General features: G+C 47.0%; 1 protein-coding gene across 1 annotated transcript; it reads left to right on the top strand.

The window, feature by feature from the left end:
• The first annotated feature begins 28 nt into the window (after window positions 1-28).
• CLCN6 (chloride voltage-gated channel 6) lies at window positions 29-17,017 on the top strand. The gene is made up of 23 exons (XM_068414749.1): window positions 29-112; window positions 1,143-1,202; window positions 2,257-2,322; window positions 2,878-2,943; window positions 3,638-3,704; window positions 4,124-4,230; window positions 4,411-4,537; window positions 5,154-5,221; window positions 5,330-5,388; window positions 6,049-6,181; window positions 7,079-7,192; window positions 7,445-7,611; window positions 8,499-8,625; window positions 8,968-9,094; window positions 9,437-9,590; window positions 9,689-9,848; window positions 9,991-10,097; window positions 10,712-10,898; window positions 11,512-11,669; window positions 12,357-12,513; window positions 14,015-14,122; window positions 14,792-14,917; window positions 16,275-17,017. Exons 1-23 carry the CDS (start codon window positions 29-31, stop codon window positions 16,353-16,355), a joined length of 2,610 nt encoding a protein of 869 aa, XP_068270850.1. The 3' UTR covers window positions 16,356-17,017.
• Window positions 17,018-18,447: the final 1,430 nt, after the last annotated feature.

Below are 18,447 nucleotides of genomic sequence, written 5' to 3'. Positions count from 1 at the left end.
AAAGGGGCGGCGGCGGCGGCGGCGGAAGATGGCGGGGTGCGGGTCCGGGCTGTGCTGCTGCTGCTGCCCGCGCTGCTGCGGCGAGCGGGAGAGCCGCACCCCCGAGGAGCTGGTACGGCCGCGGCCCCGCGCACCCCCGGCGGTCCCCGGCCTCGTTCCTGCTGGCGGCGTCCTGGCACCGGGCCTCGGCCCGGCCCCGCCGCCGCGCCGGCTCTGGGGAGTGCATGAGGGCGGGCGGCTGTGAGGGCGTTGAGTGTTGCTACGGTGCTGGGCCCGGTGCCTCCGCCCCCGATGCCGGCGCCTCAGGGCCCGGTACCCCCGCCCACAGTGCCGGCGCCTCAGGGCTCGGTACCTCAGCCCGCGCTCGGCCCAGCGCCTCAGTGCCAGGTACCCCGCCCCTGGTGTCGACTCCCTAGACCGCGCTGGGCCTGTCGCCTCAGGGCCCGGTACCTCAGACCCCGGTACCTCAGACCCCGGTACCGGCGCCTCAGGGCTCGGTGCCCCCGCCCACAGTGCCGGCGCCTCAGGGCTCGGTGCCCCCGCCCGCGCTTGGCCCGGAGCCTCACGGCCCGGTGCCTCAGCGCGTTCGCGCTCTTTTTGCTCGCGCCGGGCCCGGTACCTCAGGTGCTGTCGCCGGTGCCTTAGCCCGCGCTGTCCCGGTACCCCAGACAAGGCTTGCTTTGGCTGGGCCGGCTGTCCCAGCCCCTGCAGCAGGTTCCTCAGCCCGTGCTGCTGCTCCTCCCGGGGTACGGCATCCCGTGCAGGCGTTAGAGGGGAGTGGCTCTGGCAGGGGCTCTCCTGGCACAGGGGAGTGCTGTCTGTGCAAGTTTCTTGGCCTGTGCCTCCTTGTAACTGGGTGTGAAGGAAGCTGGGATGTGGGTTTAGTACGCTGCTTTACTGTGCTGTGGGGAGCTCCTGTATAGTAGTAATACAGTGTGTTTTTGCTGAGGGGCAAGCTTTAACGTAAGGCCCTATACAATTACCCCAAAGTAAGTAGTAGTCTGGTGATCCACAGTCTGACTTTATGAGGAGTAGTGGCATAGGCCTTCCCTAGTTTTGGCTTTACTACCAATGTTCACATGCACCTGTACATGCATTTTTCCCCTGATGATTTTCCTTTCCCATGTTTATTTGTTTTGCAGACAATCCTAGGAGAAACTCATGAAGAGGAGGATGAGATCCTTCCACGCAAGGACTATGAGGTGGGAAACTAACTGATAGCAGCTTGTGAAATTAATGTGGGAAGAACTGCAGACAGGTTTCAATCTGTTTGAGTTTGTAATGGAACAGGTACTCAAAATGCATCACTAGTTAGATTGCATTGGTACCAGCAGAAATACCAAGAGTTGCTGCACTTGCAAAGAACTGCTCCTTATAATTACACATTTCTAGGTTAAAGCCTTGTGAGCAGAGCTTGAACATCAGCTGCTTAAGTCCCAAGTCCTGTGAGAAAATTAACTTTCAGAGCCTGCTGCATTGTTCCACTTTTTAAATGTGAGATTTACAGGCTCTAGTGGTCTTGTTTCCTCATGACTGTAGAAAGCATCTGTAGCTACTTCGTCACTGTTGCCTTACTGCTGTCTCTGATGCCACGCTGGCTGGCAGCAGATCTTCCCATCTATTGGATCCTGCTTCTTAGAGGAGATTTTTGCTTTTTGCATGTCTGTATGGTGGCCCTGAGCTATTTAGAGCAGTTCCTGTTAGCATGGGTGTCACCAGCTCAGCCTGTTACTGCTTGGCTTGAAAAGGTGAAGTTACTGTAGATAGAAGTTAGTGGTACTTTGTGAGTACAACTGGGCAACTCTATATTGCTTTTAACATCCTGCTGTGATAAGCTTAAGAATTGATGCTATTCATCTGGAGAGGAATTACTGTCTAGTGTTGTGTTGTAGTGAGGGGTTAAATATAACGATCTAGTGTTATCCTCTGCTCTGTCAAATTGGAGGTGCTTAAAGAGGTAAAGTCTAAATCTGTACAATGTGACTTCTTTAATTTAAAGGTGTATTAATCAATCATGTTCCTGTTTGGTTCCCTGTCTCTCAGCTTGGGCAGTGAAGTTGGTCTGTTTTTTCACTTCCTGATTCTCAGTGTCTGGCTCTGCTGGGAATATTTAAGTTGTTTCCAGGAGTTTTTTCTCCTACTGTTGTTTGCAAAACCTACTGTGAGGGTACCAATGACTTCTGTAATCTTTAACAAGGGCTTCTATCCATAGTTTTTTGTACGATCCGTTAAATTGACCTTTTGGCATTCTTTCAGAGCTTGGATTATGATCGCTGTATCAATGACCCGTACTTGGAAGTTTTGGAGAGCATGGACAACAAGGTAGGACCTTGTTCTTTCTTTTTCATTAGCTTGAGAGCTAAAACTGTGGAAATTGCCCAGATAAATTTGCCCAGAGAAGCTGTGGATGCCCCATCATTGGAAGTGCTCAAGGCCGGGTTGGATGGGGCTTTCAGCAACCTGACCTAGTGAAAGATGTGGCTGCCCATGGGAGGGGGGTTAGATGATCTTTAAAGGTCCTTTCCAACCCAAACAGTTCTATGATTCTAAATACACTCCACTGCGGGAAGTTTTGTGGGTTTTTTTCTTCTTTGTGAAAGAAAATCTATGTGCTCTCTTGGTTTCTCTATGAAAAGAATAAAAATATATGTGGAGATTATAGCTCCCAGCATCTGTTCTGATCCTCAGGTTTAACGTGAGCGAGGTGTTCAGCACTTTCAGTTCTCTGTTTTCAGTTTGCTGTTGTCACCATCTTCTGTTGATTTATCACTCTAGCTGTAATTGAGCTGTGGAGCCCAAAACAGCCTTTTTCTGATCCCCATTTCTATGTTGCTTTGACTTGGCTTTTTTTTTTTTTTTAATCCTCTTCCTAAACAGAAAGCCCAGAGATATGAAGCAGTGAAGTGGGTGATGGTTTTTGCTATTGGAGTCTGCACAGGACTGGTAAGGGTCATGCTGTTTGGGGAATGAGGAAAATTCGGGAGACTAAGCAGGAATAATTTAGAAGTCAATAGCTGAGGAGTAAAGAGGAGGAAACATTCTCCTTCATGAAGTGGGGAGCTTAGTAGCTGAAGTTGTCTTTTGGGAATTATAGCACATTGTTGCAAGATTATTTTCCAGAAAGCCTTTTTTTCTTTCAGATCTTGCCGTGCTTTCTTTGCAAAGTATTCTGGCAAATCCTTTAATTCGGCATACAGGAAAACTTGTCCAAAGTGAGCACTTAATGCAAAAGAATGCTGATTTACAGTTGAACTGTGTTTTGTGTTTGGCATTACTAGCTTCACTGCATGTGCTTTCCAGAGTGTTTGAAAATGAGCTTTGCTAACTGTATGCCTCAGTTAAACACCAGCTTTCTTCTCTGCCCTGAAGTACATTGTGGGTGTTAAAACTGCTGCCAGTTTAGTACTCTGAAATACATCTCTTCAGGACTAATTCTAGGATGGATCTGTCCCAGTGAGAATGAAGGAGGCAGCAAATCTGAGCTTCTGAAGTTACTTTGCTCTGAACAATGCTTCTTTTGCCTTCTGCATCCTCTGTCCTCCCATGTGTGCATACTTCTGGTAGAACTTAGTAGCGGGTGGTCTTTGTTATTTGTATGTAGTAATTTCTGATGGCAGATCTGTCTTCTTTTTCATAGGTGGGCCTCTTTGTGGATTTCTTCGTACGGCTCTTTACCCAGCTCAAGTTCCAGGTGGTACAAAGCTGTATCTTTTAGCTAGTGTATGGGTTCCTGTTAGATTCAAGTGACCTAGTGACCTTTTCCTTTCTGTTGCCATGTTTTGCTCAGAACAGCTGACTCTCAGACTTCTGCCATCAGTCACGTTGATGATTAATCAAGTTTTCAACTTGTGTATGTAATTCAGCCCTTGAAACCAAGAAATGGTTCCAGTATCATGTACATAGGCAAAGGCTGATCACTGAAAGAATGAGTGGTGTCACTTCCTTGTAGCTCAGTCTTGAGCTCCGACAAGGAAGCCTGGCTTCCTGATGGGTCGTGTCAGCTGCCCTGGCTGGATCAGGAAGCGCAGGCTTGGCTCCTGATGCCAGTGGGACCCCCAGACAGTACCGAATGATTGCGTGTTGGTGGGGGGAACGTTGTTGTTTTCCTTGACTGTACCTGCAGCGGTGGAAGAATGCACTGAGAAAGGCTGTCTTGCCTTGTCCTTGCTGGAGCTGCTGGGATTCAACCTGACCTTTGTTTTTCTTGCCAGTCTTCTGGTCCTGATCCAAGTAAGACTTACGTCCACGGCTTCTCCTTACATAGCCTGTCTTTGCTCTCACAAAGGTCCTGGGTATGAAGTTCCTGTCTTGCCAGAAGCACTTTCTGCCCCAAGGGATCAAACAAGCTTCACAGTGCTAATTGATTTAGCTAAGCAGGGTCAGCACAGCATCAGTGTTTCTTTTCTGCAGCCTGTAGCAGCTGGATCAGGAATTCCTGAAATTAAGTGCTACCTCAACGGGGTGAAGGTTCCAGGGGTTGTGCGTCTCCGGACAGTGGTTTGCAAAGCTATGGGAGTGCTCTTCAGTGTGGCAGGAGGTAAGAGGGGCTGTGGTGGCTTGATCTTGTTGGGGTAAGGAATCACTGAAGGGGAAAAAATGCTGTCCCTGCTGTACATAGGGCACAAAAGGCTTCTCCTGCCTTTCTGGTAAAATGATTTTGATGGGCTGGAGCAGAGTCGTGAGCCCTGAGTGCATACATGGAGCAGAGCGACAGAAGGATCAGGACTATCGGGGGAACAGGTGCTTTTCTGGGTGGGCTAGTCAGAACTGGTTCTTTGTGGCTCAGTCCAAGAGGGAGACCTGAGAATTCTCCAGGACACGTTGTCTAGAGCAGCCTGAAGGTCGCTATGCTCTAGGCAGCAGGGCAGAGTAACCTGGAGAGGGCAGAGTAACCCGGAGAGTTCAAAGTCCTTGTAACAGCTCTCTTTGGTTCCACTCATGTGGAGTGCCAAGTGTGGAAGTCCTCACAAACATTTAGGGGGTTGAGGGGGCAGGGGTAAGCACCTTCCTTCACCTTGAGGGGAGAGGGAGGAGCTGCAGGCTTGGCATAGGGAACTGTGCCATGGCATGAGAGTGGTGAGCTAATCTCTCCTGGCATTGTCAGCAAGGGAGAGGGAGAGAAGTGTGTTGCCTCATCAATCCTGTTTTTCCAGGTCTTTTTGTTGGGAAGGAGGGTCCAATGATTCACAGTGGTGCTGTCGTGGGTGCAGGTTTGCCACAGGTTAGTGCTGGCCTGGGTCGCTGGCCTGGTCACACCACTGCTTTGTAAGAGTACTGTGAGGAGGAAGTTTCCATCTCCTATGGCTCTAAATCTTTACTTTGTTTGTAGTTCCAGAGCATCTCTTTGAGGAAGATCCGATTTAACTTTCCGTATTTCCGCAGTGACAGGTACTGTACCCAGGATGTGGGGGAGGGAACAGGAGGATGAGTGAGCAGACTTCCTTGGGAGAAGGGTGGCGGGCTGGAATGAATCAGTCGATTGTTTTTTCAGTTTCTATCTAGTGTTCTGCAGTTTCATTCTGCAGCAAGGCAACACCAGGACTTGACTCTTCCATGCTGCTCTGCTCTGGTCTCCATGTTCATTTATGTTCTCTGATACTACTCAGCAAATCTCTACCCATTAAAACCTTTAATCTGAATGGTTAAATGGCTTCGTTGTTTGGGTACGAGCTCAGTTACTCACCCCTTATGACCAAAATATACTAGAGAGAAGGCTGGTCTGCCTGAATGTGAATAAAATCTTACCCTTACCTCTCTAAGTCTTTCAAGTGATGCTGGAACCCCACAGTTTGGGATGGTTCCTGGTATACTGGGCAGTTGTATAGTGCCAGAGTTTTGCTCTGTATTGGTGCTCTAGAGAAAGAGCATGATGCTGCAATGGCTTACTGAATAAATGGCATTGCCTTCCATGGCCATCACTTCTCCCAGCTGTCGCTCCTGTATCCCTGGGGTATATCCATAAATGGGAATGGTCTCTTACTTTGCAGAATCTACACACCTCCTGAGCTCTACTTTGCTAAACTGAGATTTTTTTCCTCTTCATTTCAGGGATAAAAGGGATTTTGTATCTGCTGGAGCTGCTGCGGGGGTTGCAGCTGCCTTTGGAGCCCCAATTGGGGGCACTCTTTTCAGCTTGGAAGAAGGTTCCTCCTTCTGGAACCAAGGACTTACATGGAAAGTGGTGAGTAATGACTCTGGCTCTTTTTGTGTGTCTCTTCCTTGAGCTGGACCTTTGGGAGGGCTTGTCTGTGGGGGCATTCAGATTATCCTGTCTCCTCCTGAGTTCTCCTGGCAGGAGAGAGATTGCCTGCTCTATCAGAACTCCAGAATTGCTACAGATCAAGAGCAGAGATGAGTCTGGTAGTATCTGCAACTATGAGACAACTCTAGGCAGCAGATTTAGTGTACCTGGGAGGAATGGCTTTTGTGCCTGGGCTCTTTGCAGCCCAACCCTTTGGGAGCAGATGGAGTAGGCAAGTCCTGGATTTCTTTCTGCTTTTCTGTGCCTTGGGGAGCTGTATTGCAGCAATGCCCTGTGCCTTCACGTTGCTGATTTCTCTGCATGTAGCGCCCACTTTCACAAAGTTGACAGTATTTTTAAAATGTATTGGATTTCATGATGTTTTTTGCATTTCTTGTGCCAAATGTCCTATTGGTGGGATTCAGTTAGTCTACTCTTTCTCAGCAGGAATAAAAGGGGCAAGGGGATTTGCCAATATAGCAACTCTCAGAGCCAGTGAAGACCTCAATTCCAACTCTATAAACAATCTGTGTTAGTGCCTTGTAATTGATTTGCAACTGCAAATTAGCATCTTTGACAAAAAAAAAAGCTTTTGCTGCAAGAATTACTAGGTGAAATTCCTAACTTCTTGTGTGGGAAACCAAATTGGATGATTATAGTAGTCCATTTAGCCCTGCTCTCTTTTGCAGGGTGTTAAACCTCAGCAGGACTATTTTCCTAAAGCTTCAGAAGGCCCTGAGGTTCTCTTCCCCAGGCGTGTCTCAAAGAAGAGCTGAGTGTGCCCATCTTAATTTGGGGAATGTTTATTTCTTCCTTTTTTTTTTTTTACTTCCTCAGCTTTTCTGTTCCATGGCTGCCACCTTCACCCTGAATTTTTTCCGCTCTGGGATTCAGTTTGGAAGTTGGGGGTCTTTCCAGCTCCCTGGGCTGCTGAACTTCGGGGAGTTTAAGGTAAGATTTAGTGCTGTTATTGCCACCCCCACTCCAGTCTCTTGTCAGTTCAGTGTTTCTTTCTGATTTTTTTGATGCTTGTATTTCAGTGAAGGGCAGCTGATATTTAGCTGCAATACATTGACAGCCTAAGACAGAATTGTTCCCTTTTTGTCACAGCTGCTGAAAGTCTCTTCCTGTGGAGACAGAAGCATTGGTAGGAAATTGCAGCAACTACTCTGATGGGGTTTTTTTATGCTTTTCTGCACGTAGTGCTCTGAGTCTGATAAGAAATGCCACCTCTGGACAGCTGTGGACTTGGGCTTCTTCATTCTGATGGGGATTGTGGGAGGCCTTCTCGGAGCCACCTTCAACTGCCTGAACAAGAGGCTTGCGAAGTACCGCATGCGGAACGTGCATCCCAAGCCAAAGCTGGTCAGGTATTTGTGCTCTCTTGAGTTTGTGCAGGGATCTCTGATCTGTGTTCAGTGTCCCAAAGCAAAAACATCAATCTAGAAGACCGAGTGAGAGGGATTGGAGGAAATCCCAGACTTATTATTTTTGAAAACACAAAATGAAGCCTCCATAGAACTTAAAAGTGAACACCAGAAATGAGATGTTACAGTCCCTCTGCGTTTTTGTAATTACTCTGGTGGTACAGAGAGAGCTGCAACCCCCCTCACAGGGTCTATGGAGGGAGCTCTTTATATTAAAGGCTCTAGCTGAACAAACCAGAGCTTTGTCTCCATGCAAAAGATCTCATGTCTTGTCTAAACAGATGTGGAAGGAATAGCTGATGCCACTCTCTTCTTTTTTTGTCTTGGTTAATTAAATCCACAACTGAGCTAATATCTGTGCTATTTAGAGAGTGAATTGCCGTGTAATTCTGGAAAATAGACAATTCCTAAGTAAGAGGCCCATGATTAAGAAAAAAAAGTGTATTTCAGCAGTTAGAAAAGAAATATGAGAGACTATGCATCAACCTGTCCAGTCCTATCTAGACTTTTACCCTGTAAGAATCTACAGAACATTGTTTCCATGTGAACAGCCTCATACCTGAACCCTTCCCTGTGGCTTTTTATACGTGACAGCTAATGTGTTCTGTGGGTAGAAATAGCTCATTTTTGGGGCAGGCAATTAAAAAGAGGAGTTAACGCAATTCCTGGCAACCAAGTCATAATTCAGCTTGACTTGCAGGGTCCCCTGCTTCTGATGTTAACTGTGGTGACTGCTTTTCAGCAGTCTTAGCAAAGTCATGTGCAGAGCTGGGACTGGGTTATAGGGCTAAGTGTGGCTTCCGTGTATGGTTTCTATTGTGTACTTGCAGAGTCTTGGAGAGCCTGCTGGTGTCGTTGACTACCACGGTTGTGGTCTTTGTAGCCTCCATGGTTCTGGGGGAATGCCGGCAGATGTCTTCCACCAGTCATAGTGGCAATGACACTCTGAGCCTGCAGGTGAGGAATCTTATGTGAAGATTATATGTCCTCATCATATTGTTCACCCACCAGAGCAGCACAGGCACGTAATGAGCTTTTGACAGCATGCGGTACATAACTTCAGTGAAAGCCTACAGACAGTTGCAGGAGCGTAGGGTAATAATGAAAGCTGTCCTTTGTGCTTTCGTACTTTGGCAAAGCAGCTCAAGCTGTGAATCAGCATTGATGCCGCATGCCCCGTCTCTGCTGTTGATGTGTGGGCTGACAGCCCTATACAGAAGGGTTACTCCCATTCTGCACAAAGGCTAATGTAGGAGACAGCGAATTTTAACTGTTTGTATCTTTTGTGTCCTGCATTAGAGTATGTCAGAGGATGTGAATTCAAGCATCAAAACTTTTTTCTGCCCGAATGAAACCTACAATGACATGGCCACACTCTTCTTCAACCCTCAGGAGTCAGCTATATTGCAGCTCTTCCACCAGGACGGTGAGTAGCTAGGAGGCAGTGCCTCGTCCCATACTTAGGCTTCAGAGCTGCTTCTTACTTGAAACAGCCTTGTTATAAGAACCACAGGGCTAAGAGCATCGTCAGGCCTTCATGGCTCTGGGGGATGCTAGCACAACAGGTGAAAGCTGCCTCCATGGGAAGAAAGGCCTGCTTTTCCTCTCTTTTTCACTTACTCATTGTCTTCATGTGTGTTTGGACTGGGGAGAGTAAGTAGCTGTTGTGAGATGAGCCTGCTGTGAGCTGAGGGGTGGATGGTGCAAGACTACTGTCTTTGTCCGACAGACCTGTGCCCCTTTAGTCATGATTCTTCTTGTGTTGCAGGTACTTTCAGCCCAGTCACACTGTCCTTGTTCTTCCTTCTCTATTTCTTACTCTCCTGCTGGACATACGGGATCTCTGTGCCCAGTGGTCTTTTTGTGCCATCACTGCTTTGTGGGGCTGCCTTCGGACGCCTGGTCGCCAACCTCCTCAAAAGGTGCATTGAGTGTGTGTATGTGTGTGAGATGTGCTGCAGACACCAGCTAATCTCTCGCTGAGGTTATTCTAATCTCCGGGCTCTCTGTTTTGCCCTAGCTACATTGGCCTGGATCACATCTACTCAGGAACCTTTGCACTGATCGGGGCAGCAGCGTTCCTGGGAGGAGTGGTCCGCATGACAATTAGCCTGACCGTCATCCTAATTGAATCAACTAATGAGATCACCTATGGGCTCCCAATAATGATTACCCTCATGGTGAGTGCAGGGTTTTAGCTCTGGCCTCTTGCAGGCTGCTTGAACGTGCTGGCCCTGAATCTCTGTTCCTTCCAGGGCTTTGATAAGCCAAGGAGTCTTGTACTTGTAGCACACCTCAGTAGACCTTCTGTTTGCTCTGCAGGTAGCCAAATGGACAGGAGACTTTTTCAACAAAGGCATCTATGACATCCACGTGAACTTGCGAGGAGTGCCTCTTCTGGAGTGGGAAACAGAGGTGGAAATGGATAAGTAAGGCTGCTCCTCTTGGCAGGGCTGTGGGTTAGTTTGTGGTAGGGTTGTTGCCCAGAAAGGAATGCTGTAAAGCAGGCAAATGATGCCTCATCTCCAAAGAACCTGGCTGCTCTGAGAGGAGCAGCTGTGAGGATCGCTGTGAGAGGAACTGAGAGTTGTGCACCAGGCCGGGGGCAGGAAAGAGGTGCTGGAGCCCTTTTGAGGAGGGGTGGACAGGAGGAGATCTGAGGAGCAGATTTGTGAGGTTCAGCAAGAACTCTGTCAAAATGTTCCACTGGACTTTGCTTCTTGCAGAATTTCATCATCTTCCCATTTGTCATCTTTTCCCAGTAGTGTTTATAAACACTTTCTGTGTTATAAGTTGGAACCTTTTTCCTTACCTATAGTGCATTACTGATGCAATGTTACATTTAAAAAAAATTCAGTTGTGCCAGCACAGCTAATAATGCAGTGAAGGTGAGCACATAGGTACAAGGAAGGAGCTGGCAGAACTAAACTGCAGCAGACTCCTTCAGGATCTCATTTTGGGACTGGTTTGTTTCCTTGTTTGTCCATCACCAGCCTTCTGTTGATGTGATGCATGCAGCAATCTTGGATTTCTGTTTCCTCAGATTACGAGCCAGCGACATCATGGAACCCAACTTGACATATGTCTACCCACACACCAGGATCCAGTCCCTTGTTAGCATCCTGCGCACAACAGTCCATCATGCCTTCCCTGTAGTGACTGAGAACCGGGGCAATGAGAGGGAGTTCATGAAGGGAAATCAACTAATAAGTAACAACATCAAATTCAAGGTAAGAAATTGTTTGTTTGATAAGTTGAAGGGTAGAGAGCTTTGTTTTGCAGGGGGAAGGCCCTTCCTTTGTTATCTAGGCTTTTGTCAGTGCAGAATTCAGGTCAGAGATAAGCGCCTACTGCAATACAAAATTTTCAAGGGCTCAATTTCATTCCATTCTTCAGGTCATGGTAAAGGCAGAAGAGTGGGCTGCATTCCTAGAGGCAAGAGTTAAGATAGACATGGAAAAAGTTTGGATTTGGCACTGAAATACTGAACCCACTATTGAGGTCAGTAGTAGGTGCCTACAAGCTTCTCTTCTTTGTAGGAGGGATAGTGTGGCAGATGCTTTATTCTTTTGGGAAACTTAAAATTTAAGGTCAGAATGAATAATGAACATGCTTGTGGCATATTCGTGCTCTAGCAAAAAAGAGTGCCTGAGTTCCTAAACTCCAGGTTCTCTGTCCAAGGAGACTCCAGTCCTGTTGGCTATTTTTACAAGTACTGCAGCAGCACTGACTAAGGAACACCTTATGTGGTGACATAAAGCTATGATCAAATAGTTCGTAGTCACTCTTGGGTAACTGTTGACCTGCTTAGGAGGGTATCTGAAAGTTGTTTATTGTATGCAGAAATCGAGCATCCTCACCCGAGCTGGAGAGCAGCGCAGGCGCAGTCAGTCCATGAAATCCTACCCTTCAAGTGAACTGCGTAACATGTGTGACGAGCACATAGCAACGGAGGAGCCACCAGAAAAGGAGGATCTGCTGCAACAGATGCTAGAGAGAAGGTGAGATCCTGTTAGACACAAACAGGGTGTTTCCCTATGTTGAGACGTGTTGTGATGCTTCATACAGTCCCTGACATCTTGTATGTCAGAGGGTAGTGCTAGTATCCACGTTTTAGTAGAAGTGACTTGTCAGGTCTCATCAGGCAGTGCTGGGGCTCACCCCTGTGACTGAATCCTCAGCTAATGTCTTGATGGTGTCCAACTTGTTAAATTTCCTTGGTGCCATAATACTGATACCACCTTTCTGGTAACTGGGCTGAGTCACCAGACTTCTATTGCAGTCGCTTCCAAGCAGAAGCCCTGTCTAGTGAATCAGTTTCTAACCTAGTGATTGTGACTCTTGTGAGTGGAGTCCTGACCCTGATATTTTGCTAGATGCTTCAGCTTTTATTAGAATCTGAATAATTTGGCACTGAAAACTGCTTTAGTAGCAAGTGATTTGAAATTGAGGGTTAGGAGACTGTCTCCATTCTGCTTCTGTTGTCATACTCTGCCCATGGTAATGGCTCTTGACCCCTTTCTGCTATTTTGTTTGGTGGAGAAAAGATTTGCTTGTCTCTAGCATGAGTCCCTGAAATGTTCAGGAGAAGGTTGCAAAGAGCTGAAATAGCTGATGTTGTTTTGGAGGCGGGGCTATGTGTCTCTCCTTAAGTTCATTCAACTTATAACACGTTAAATCTGTCACAGATATACTCCCTACCCCAACCTGTATCCTGACCAGTCTCCCAGTGAAGAGTGGACCATGGAGGAACGCTTCAGACCTTTGACCTTCCATGGCTTGATCTTGCGCTCACAGCTCGTCACCCTCCTTGTCAGGGGTGTTTGTTACTCTGAGAGCCAGTCGGTGAGTCTTCCTAATCTGGAATTGCAGCAGAGACGTCCCTACTGTCTCAGCTGAGAAGACTGGGAACAATATTTATGGGCTGCCAAAATGAATTTACCTGTTTTTACACTTTAAGGAATGCATCTGTGTTTTAAAAGCTGCAGACAGATAATGTGAATTCTCCCTTTCAGCTCTAGAATAGAGAGATTTAATTTCTGTTTGAGCACCCCCAGGAAAAGAGGATAGCTACTGTTCAAAAATAAATGAACAGACTTGTTTGTTGCATAAAGGTGCAATCCTGTCAGAACTGGAGAATGGAGGGCAGATGTAGATACAAATAGAGCAACCAGCAGTGTATACTGTGTGTTTTTACTGCTGCGTGCCAAGGTCTTAACCAGGAGTGTGTCAGTTGTATGACAGATCAGTATGAGCATTTGTGTTTGAGGTCCATCTTCCACAAGGCTGATTTGTTGCTGCCCTCCAGTGTTGAGTGTAGATCTGTCAGAGGCTGGAGAGCAGATCTGTTGCTCTCTCAGCTAAATGCCTGTATAGGTTGGGGCTTGCAGTGCTGCGTTCTGAGATGAGCTGCTAGAATTACCTCTTGTCACGGTTTAAAGCTGGGCTGGCTATTAAACCTGCGGCAGATGCCCTCTGTTATCCCCCCCCTCCCCCCAGAGGGAAAGGGAAAGGGAAAAGGGAGAGAGACTTCTGGGTTGGAAAATTAAAACCGTTTTAATAAACCATAATAATGGAAAAGAGTATAATAATAATAATAGAAATAATCAAATATATACAAATATATATACAAAACCAAGATTGAGCTCCCCTGAAGTCAGCCACGTCACCACCGGCACTGCAGGGCAGGCTCCGGGAAGGCCCAGCCTGGGCCTAGCGATGGTCGAGAGCTGGATTCAGGGATGCACGGATCGGGATCGGGGGCAGCAGGAAAACAGACGGAGTCCTCCCTGGACACCGGCCATAGCAGAAAGAGAGCGAGACCCTCGCGATCCCCCCGCTTTATACTGAGAATGATGTGTATGGGATGGAATACCCTCGTTGGTCAATTTTGGGTCACCTGCCCTGTCCGCTCCCCCCTGCAGCTGCGACCCCCCTTCGGCTCTTCACTCGTAAGCAGTGAGGAATTCAGCAGTGACCTTGGTTTCTCTCAAGAACAAGTACAGCAAGAGCCTTACTGCACAACATCCCTACCGGTGCCTCAGTGATAACTACAAACTTCGAGCGTTATCAGTCCTGGAAGCAGACACTGTCCGCAAAAACATGCAGTTAGTTTCAGAAAGTGCAGTTACTTAGAGGAGACTTAGCTGAAAGTAAAAATCACTGAAAGGAAAATCGGCCTGGTTTAGGCCAAACCAGGACACCTCTGCAGAAGTTGTATGTGTGGGCATGGGGGAGAAGGAGATCTGGGTGAGCGATTGGGAGGCATCGTTTGCTGTGCTGCTTGCAGCCCATGTGCTGTCTGGGGGTGAACACATCGGTTCAGTGGGATTTGTTTTAATTGCAGAGTGCAAGTCAGCCTCGTCTGTCCCATGCAGAGATGTCAGAGGATTACCCTCGCTATCCAGATATCCATGACCTGGACCTCACATTGTTGAACCCTCGCATGATAGTGGTAAGAGATGCACTGCAGTGTGACAGTGTTTCCTGCTAGATGTTTAGGACTGTCCTAGGCCTTTAAAAAAAGCTGAGAGCATGTTTAAGTCCACCCTGGGGTGCAGTGACCAACATTCTGTACTTCTCATGCATTCAGTCAACCTTGTCTGCATGTGGAAATCAATCCTGATACCTGCTACAAGGTAACATTGCACACAGGTGCTTTACTTTCAGAATAAGATGTTGCCTGTCTAGTTTAACTTCCTTCTAGATTAGACTCCTGTCTGGGTAGGGTTGGGCAGTCAAACTGCTGATATTTGTTTGGAACTCTGTGTGTTGGCAGCTCAGTCAGTGGCAGGCCTGTCATTGTCTTTGTGACAGGAAAGTTGCTGTGTAGGCCAAAGTGCTTTTTTAATATACATTCTTATTTTCATGGACCTGCATTTATCCTGCTCACAGGCTTTCTGCAGCATTGGGCTCTTCAGATCATGAACTACAGTGTTCAAACAAACTGTGACAAAGTCAGGTTCCTGAAATAATTTTGTATTTGTGGACAAATAGAAGATGCCCACAGTCCAATACCCTGTCCAGAGATCAGTGCATTGGAATTGTAGGAATTACTTGTTGGTGATTCACAGAGATAGTGAAAAATGCCTCTTGTAATAATATAATTGTTTTTCTTTCTTAGGATGTCACCCCCTACATGAACCCATCACCCTTTGCTGTCTCTCCAAACACTCATGTGTCACAAGTCTTCAACCTGTTTAGGACAATGGGACTCAGACATTTACCTGTTGTGAACGCAGTTGGAGAGGTGAGTCCTTATCTCCATTTTGTCTTGGCTGAGCAAGGAAGCCACTGTTGTTTTTGCAATGCTCTTCACCTTTGGGAGAATTAAGATCTCTTAATGTCAAACAGAAATGCTTTAAAGAGATTAGAATGTGATCATCTTAAGGCCCTGAAGTGTTGTTGATTACTGTGACTTTGTTACCATCTTTTGTGTCCAAGCCTGCTTCCTGCTTTCCCTGCAAAGGGCAGGACATGCAGTCTCTCTCCTGTCTCAGGTTGGCAGCGTGTGAAAGCTCTTACTGTCTTGTACCTGTTGAGAGGCCTTGAGCTCATCAGAGGCCACTAATTTGGCTTCCTCTTTGACAGCTTTATTCAAGGCCAAGAGCAGAATTTCCTGTGTGTTGGGGCAGGAGGTTTTTCTGCTGGAAGGGAACTTGCATTCTATTCTTACTCAAAGGAGCAGCAAAATAAAGGAGTCTTTGAATAGTTTGTGTTTGATTCACTGTACTTGTCTCTTTGCCATCTACAATGCTCAGGAATAGTCAGTAGGTGTCAGTAACTTCCTATAAATATAATGAGAAACTGTTTCCCTTAAGCCTGAACTGGTCTGTCCCTATGGGACAGCAGTGCTTTTTCTGCCTCTTGGGGTTCCTAATAGCTACTCTGCAGAGCCTGTTGGTTGAAAACGAGATGTTGATTCGTTCCATGCTTAGTACAAGGTGCTCTTGCAGTACTAGAGAGCAGCCTAGTTCTAAACTCTTTCAACGTGTAAAATCACTGGCGTTTCATCAGCTGAAATGTGTGGCTTGACTGTTTCCCCAGCAGGCTGGGAGAGGTTCCTTTTTGTGACCCGCCAGCTACTGATGGCCGGTGTGCGGTCACTATGTAGCTAGTCTTTACCATTCCTCTGTTCTGGTCTTTAGAGCCTCCTAGAATGTATCTGATATGAGCTATCTGCAGTCATGTCATGTGGCATAGCAGAAATGTCTCTAATGAAGCCATAAGAGACAGCTTTGTGATTTCCAGTTACAGTTTTTGCTTTCCAAAGGATTTAGTTACATCCATATGCTGTCTGACAGGATTTTCCTTCCTAGAGAGGGATAACTACTGCTGTGTCCAGACACGATAGCAGCAGTTAAATTGTCTGTTTGGGTGTAGTTAGAGCAGTCTCTTGCCTGTAGATAAGTGCTGGGAGAGGGAGGGGCATTGTTTTGGTGAGATTTGAACTTGAACCCACTCTAATTCAGCGTTGGTCAAGAACTGCTTGCAGGTTCCCTCTTTTTGGGGGGCTGGAAAGAACAACAGCTCTACCATGCATGTCGCTTAGTGGCACATCTGTGATACTGACTTGTATCTTTTTTCCTCTTTTCTTCCTCTTTAAGATTGTTGGGATAATCACTCGGCACAACCTGACCCACGAATTTCTGCAGGCAAGACTGAGACAACACTATCAGACCATTTGATGCCCCTGCCCACCCTGCCCCACTGTCGGTCTGGCTACCTCCCTCTTCCAAGCCTGCACATGCGCTCGCATTCTGCTTGGACCCCACAAGGCCCAAGACTTGCCGTTTGGCTTCTCACATGCATATCAAGCCTGGGGAGCTGGAAAACATCTTGCTAGCCAGAGAATTAGAGGAGCTACCTGAGCCCAGAGCTGTTGATTGGTTTCAGGCGCTTGGTTTGACCACTCTTGATCCAGGTTTTTTCTTTTCCTGTGCCCCAGTTATCTCCTTTCATCAGATGTTGTCCTGACACTGTATGTTCTGCTGTTTTGTTTTGTTATGGTTTTTTTTTTTAATGGTTGGAAAAAAGAACCATCTAGCTCCACTGTGTCCTGTGCAGAGAACTGCAGCATCTTTTCCCTGTCCTTCTGTATGTCTCCCTTTTCCTCTTCATCCCTTGTTCCTGCAACTATTGCCTTATTTGTGTGAGAAGGGGGTCGCTGTCAAGGCTGAGAGGAGATACTGAAGTTTGCAGTTATCAAATAGCTGCTCTGGAGGATGGATTTTCTCAAAAGCAGCATTAAAAAATCCAACTCTTTGGAAATATATCTCTCTTTGCGGGTGCTCCCAGTTGCCCATGTTTTTCCACTCTGGCTTCGTTTGTTCCTAATTTCTCCTCTTCTTTCATGGGGAAGCATCCCTGCTGTGATGTTTCTGACAGCAGCTGACTTTTGAGAGCAGCTCAGCAAATCAAAAGTTCAAAACAGTTCAATTCCAGTTGCTGTTTGGGATTATAAATATTTAATAAATTTGCGAAGCATCTCAGAGAAGGGAGATATCTTTTCCCTGTTAGCTGTTGCTATTATCTCCCTGTAAGAGACTCTTCTAGGGCACTTTGTGGCACTCCACTTTGTCACTGCCCTGACCCTCCTGCATTTCTTGGCATTTGTAGGCACTTTGTCCTTGTACTGATCCAACAATGAGAGCCTGGGACACCTTTCCAGCTAGGGTTACAGACCAGGGAACCCCAAGTCCTCAAAGCATGGTGAAGTGCTGCTTTCTGGAGGCAAATAGAACTGATGCCCTGTCTCTGGACTTGGTTGAATTATCTCTGTTATGAGAGGAGCTGGTGTAATTTCAGGCTGCCATACAGGAGGGATACTTGGTGCTGGTGACTAACAGGCAGGAGCTGCTGCAGGATGATAAGTGGGGCTGTCTGTGCTCTAAAAATGCTTGGCTAATGTTTGCAACTGCAACAGCCGAATATCTGTAAGGGTAAAATTGGCACTTAGAAGCCAGTTGCAGCCAGTTCACTGCTTTAGCAGGTACCATCCTGGCCAGCACCTGTATTGTTCCAGCAGGCACCTGCCCTCCTGAGTTTTGCATACAGATAACCCTCAGTGGGAAGCCAGCATGGTGCCTCCAGGGGCTGCAGAGCTGATTGGCTTGATAAAGCACAGAGCATTCTCTCAGCCAAGAGACTGGGCCAAGTACCATGGGGAATGTATCCCAGAAAAGCTTCTACACAGCCTCTGAGCTCTCCGGTTTAACCTGTTGCCTGCCATAAGGAGCTAGCTAGGTGAGAGCTGTGGCAGAAGGAAATTGGACGTTACTGTGTTTTCTGTATTCAGGAACTCATCTGGGCTAAAAATTTTCCTGACTAAGCCTGAAGAAGTTCTGCCCTTTCCTTACCTGTGTCAAAACTAAATCTGTTAAAGCAGCCTCTTTGACTGACTTTGTGGAAGCTGACTGTTCCAGGGCACTGCTCTGCAAACTGCTGGCTGCTGAGCCCTACTGCAGTTAGGGTTAGGAGGAGGTTTTGTGCCCAGGGCACCATCCATGGTCTTGATGTAGGGCTCTTTAAGTCACTGGAACTCTTAGATGTTCGTGGATTCTTTGCAGACTGGATAGTTGGTGGACAGATTATTCTCTGACTGTGCTTGCAGTAAAGACAGCTGAGTTGTTTTGTCCAGCAGATGAGGGAAAAGTTGGTCTTACAAGTGGTTCCTGAGGCCAAGTTTTAGGGTAGAGTTGATCCTTGTCATACAGTGCATGGCAGGGCTCAGCTGGAAAGTTTGGTTTTAGCAAAGCTGTTTGTAAGCACTTAATTTTT

This window comes from Nyctibius grandis, chromosome 17, assembly GCF_013368605.1.
Source record: "Nyctibius grandis isolate bNycGra1 chromosome 17, bNycGra1.pri, whole genome shotgun sequence".
NCBI lineage: Eukaryota > Metazoa > Chordata > Aves > Nyctibiiformes > Nyctibiidae > Nyctibius > Nyctibius grandis.
This window is presented reverse-complemented; position numbering and strand designations above follow the sequence as displayed.

Excerpts from the sequence above, each read along its gene's own strand:
- CLCN6 (XM_068414749.1), top strand. The coding sequence starts at position 29 with ATGGCGGGGTGCGGGTCCGGGCTGTGCTGCTGCTGCTGCCCGCGCTGC. Across the intron at positions 1,203-2,256 it reads TTCCACGCAAGGACTATGAG|AGCTTGGATTATGATCGCTG; the intron begins GTGGGAAACTAA and ends GCATTCTTTCAG. Across the intron at positions 9,095-9,436 it reads GCAGCTCTTCCACCAGGACG|GTACTTTCAGCCCAGTCACA; the intron begins GTGAGTAGCTAG and ends CTTGTGTTGCAG.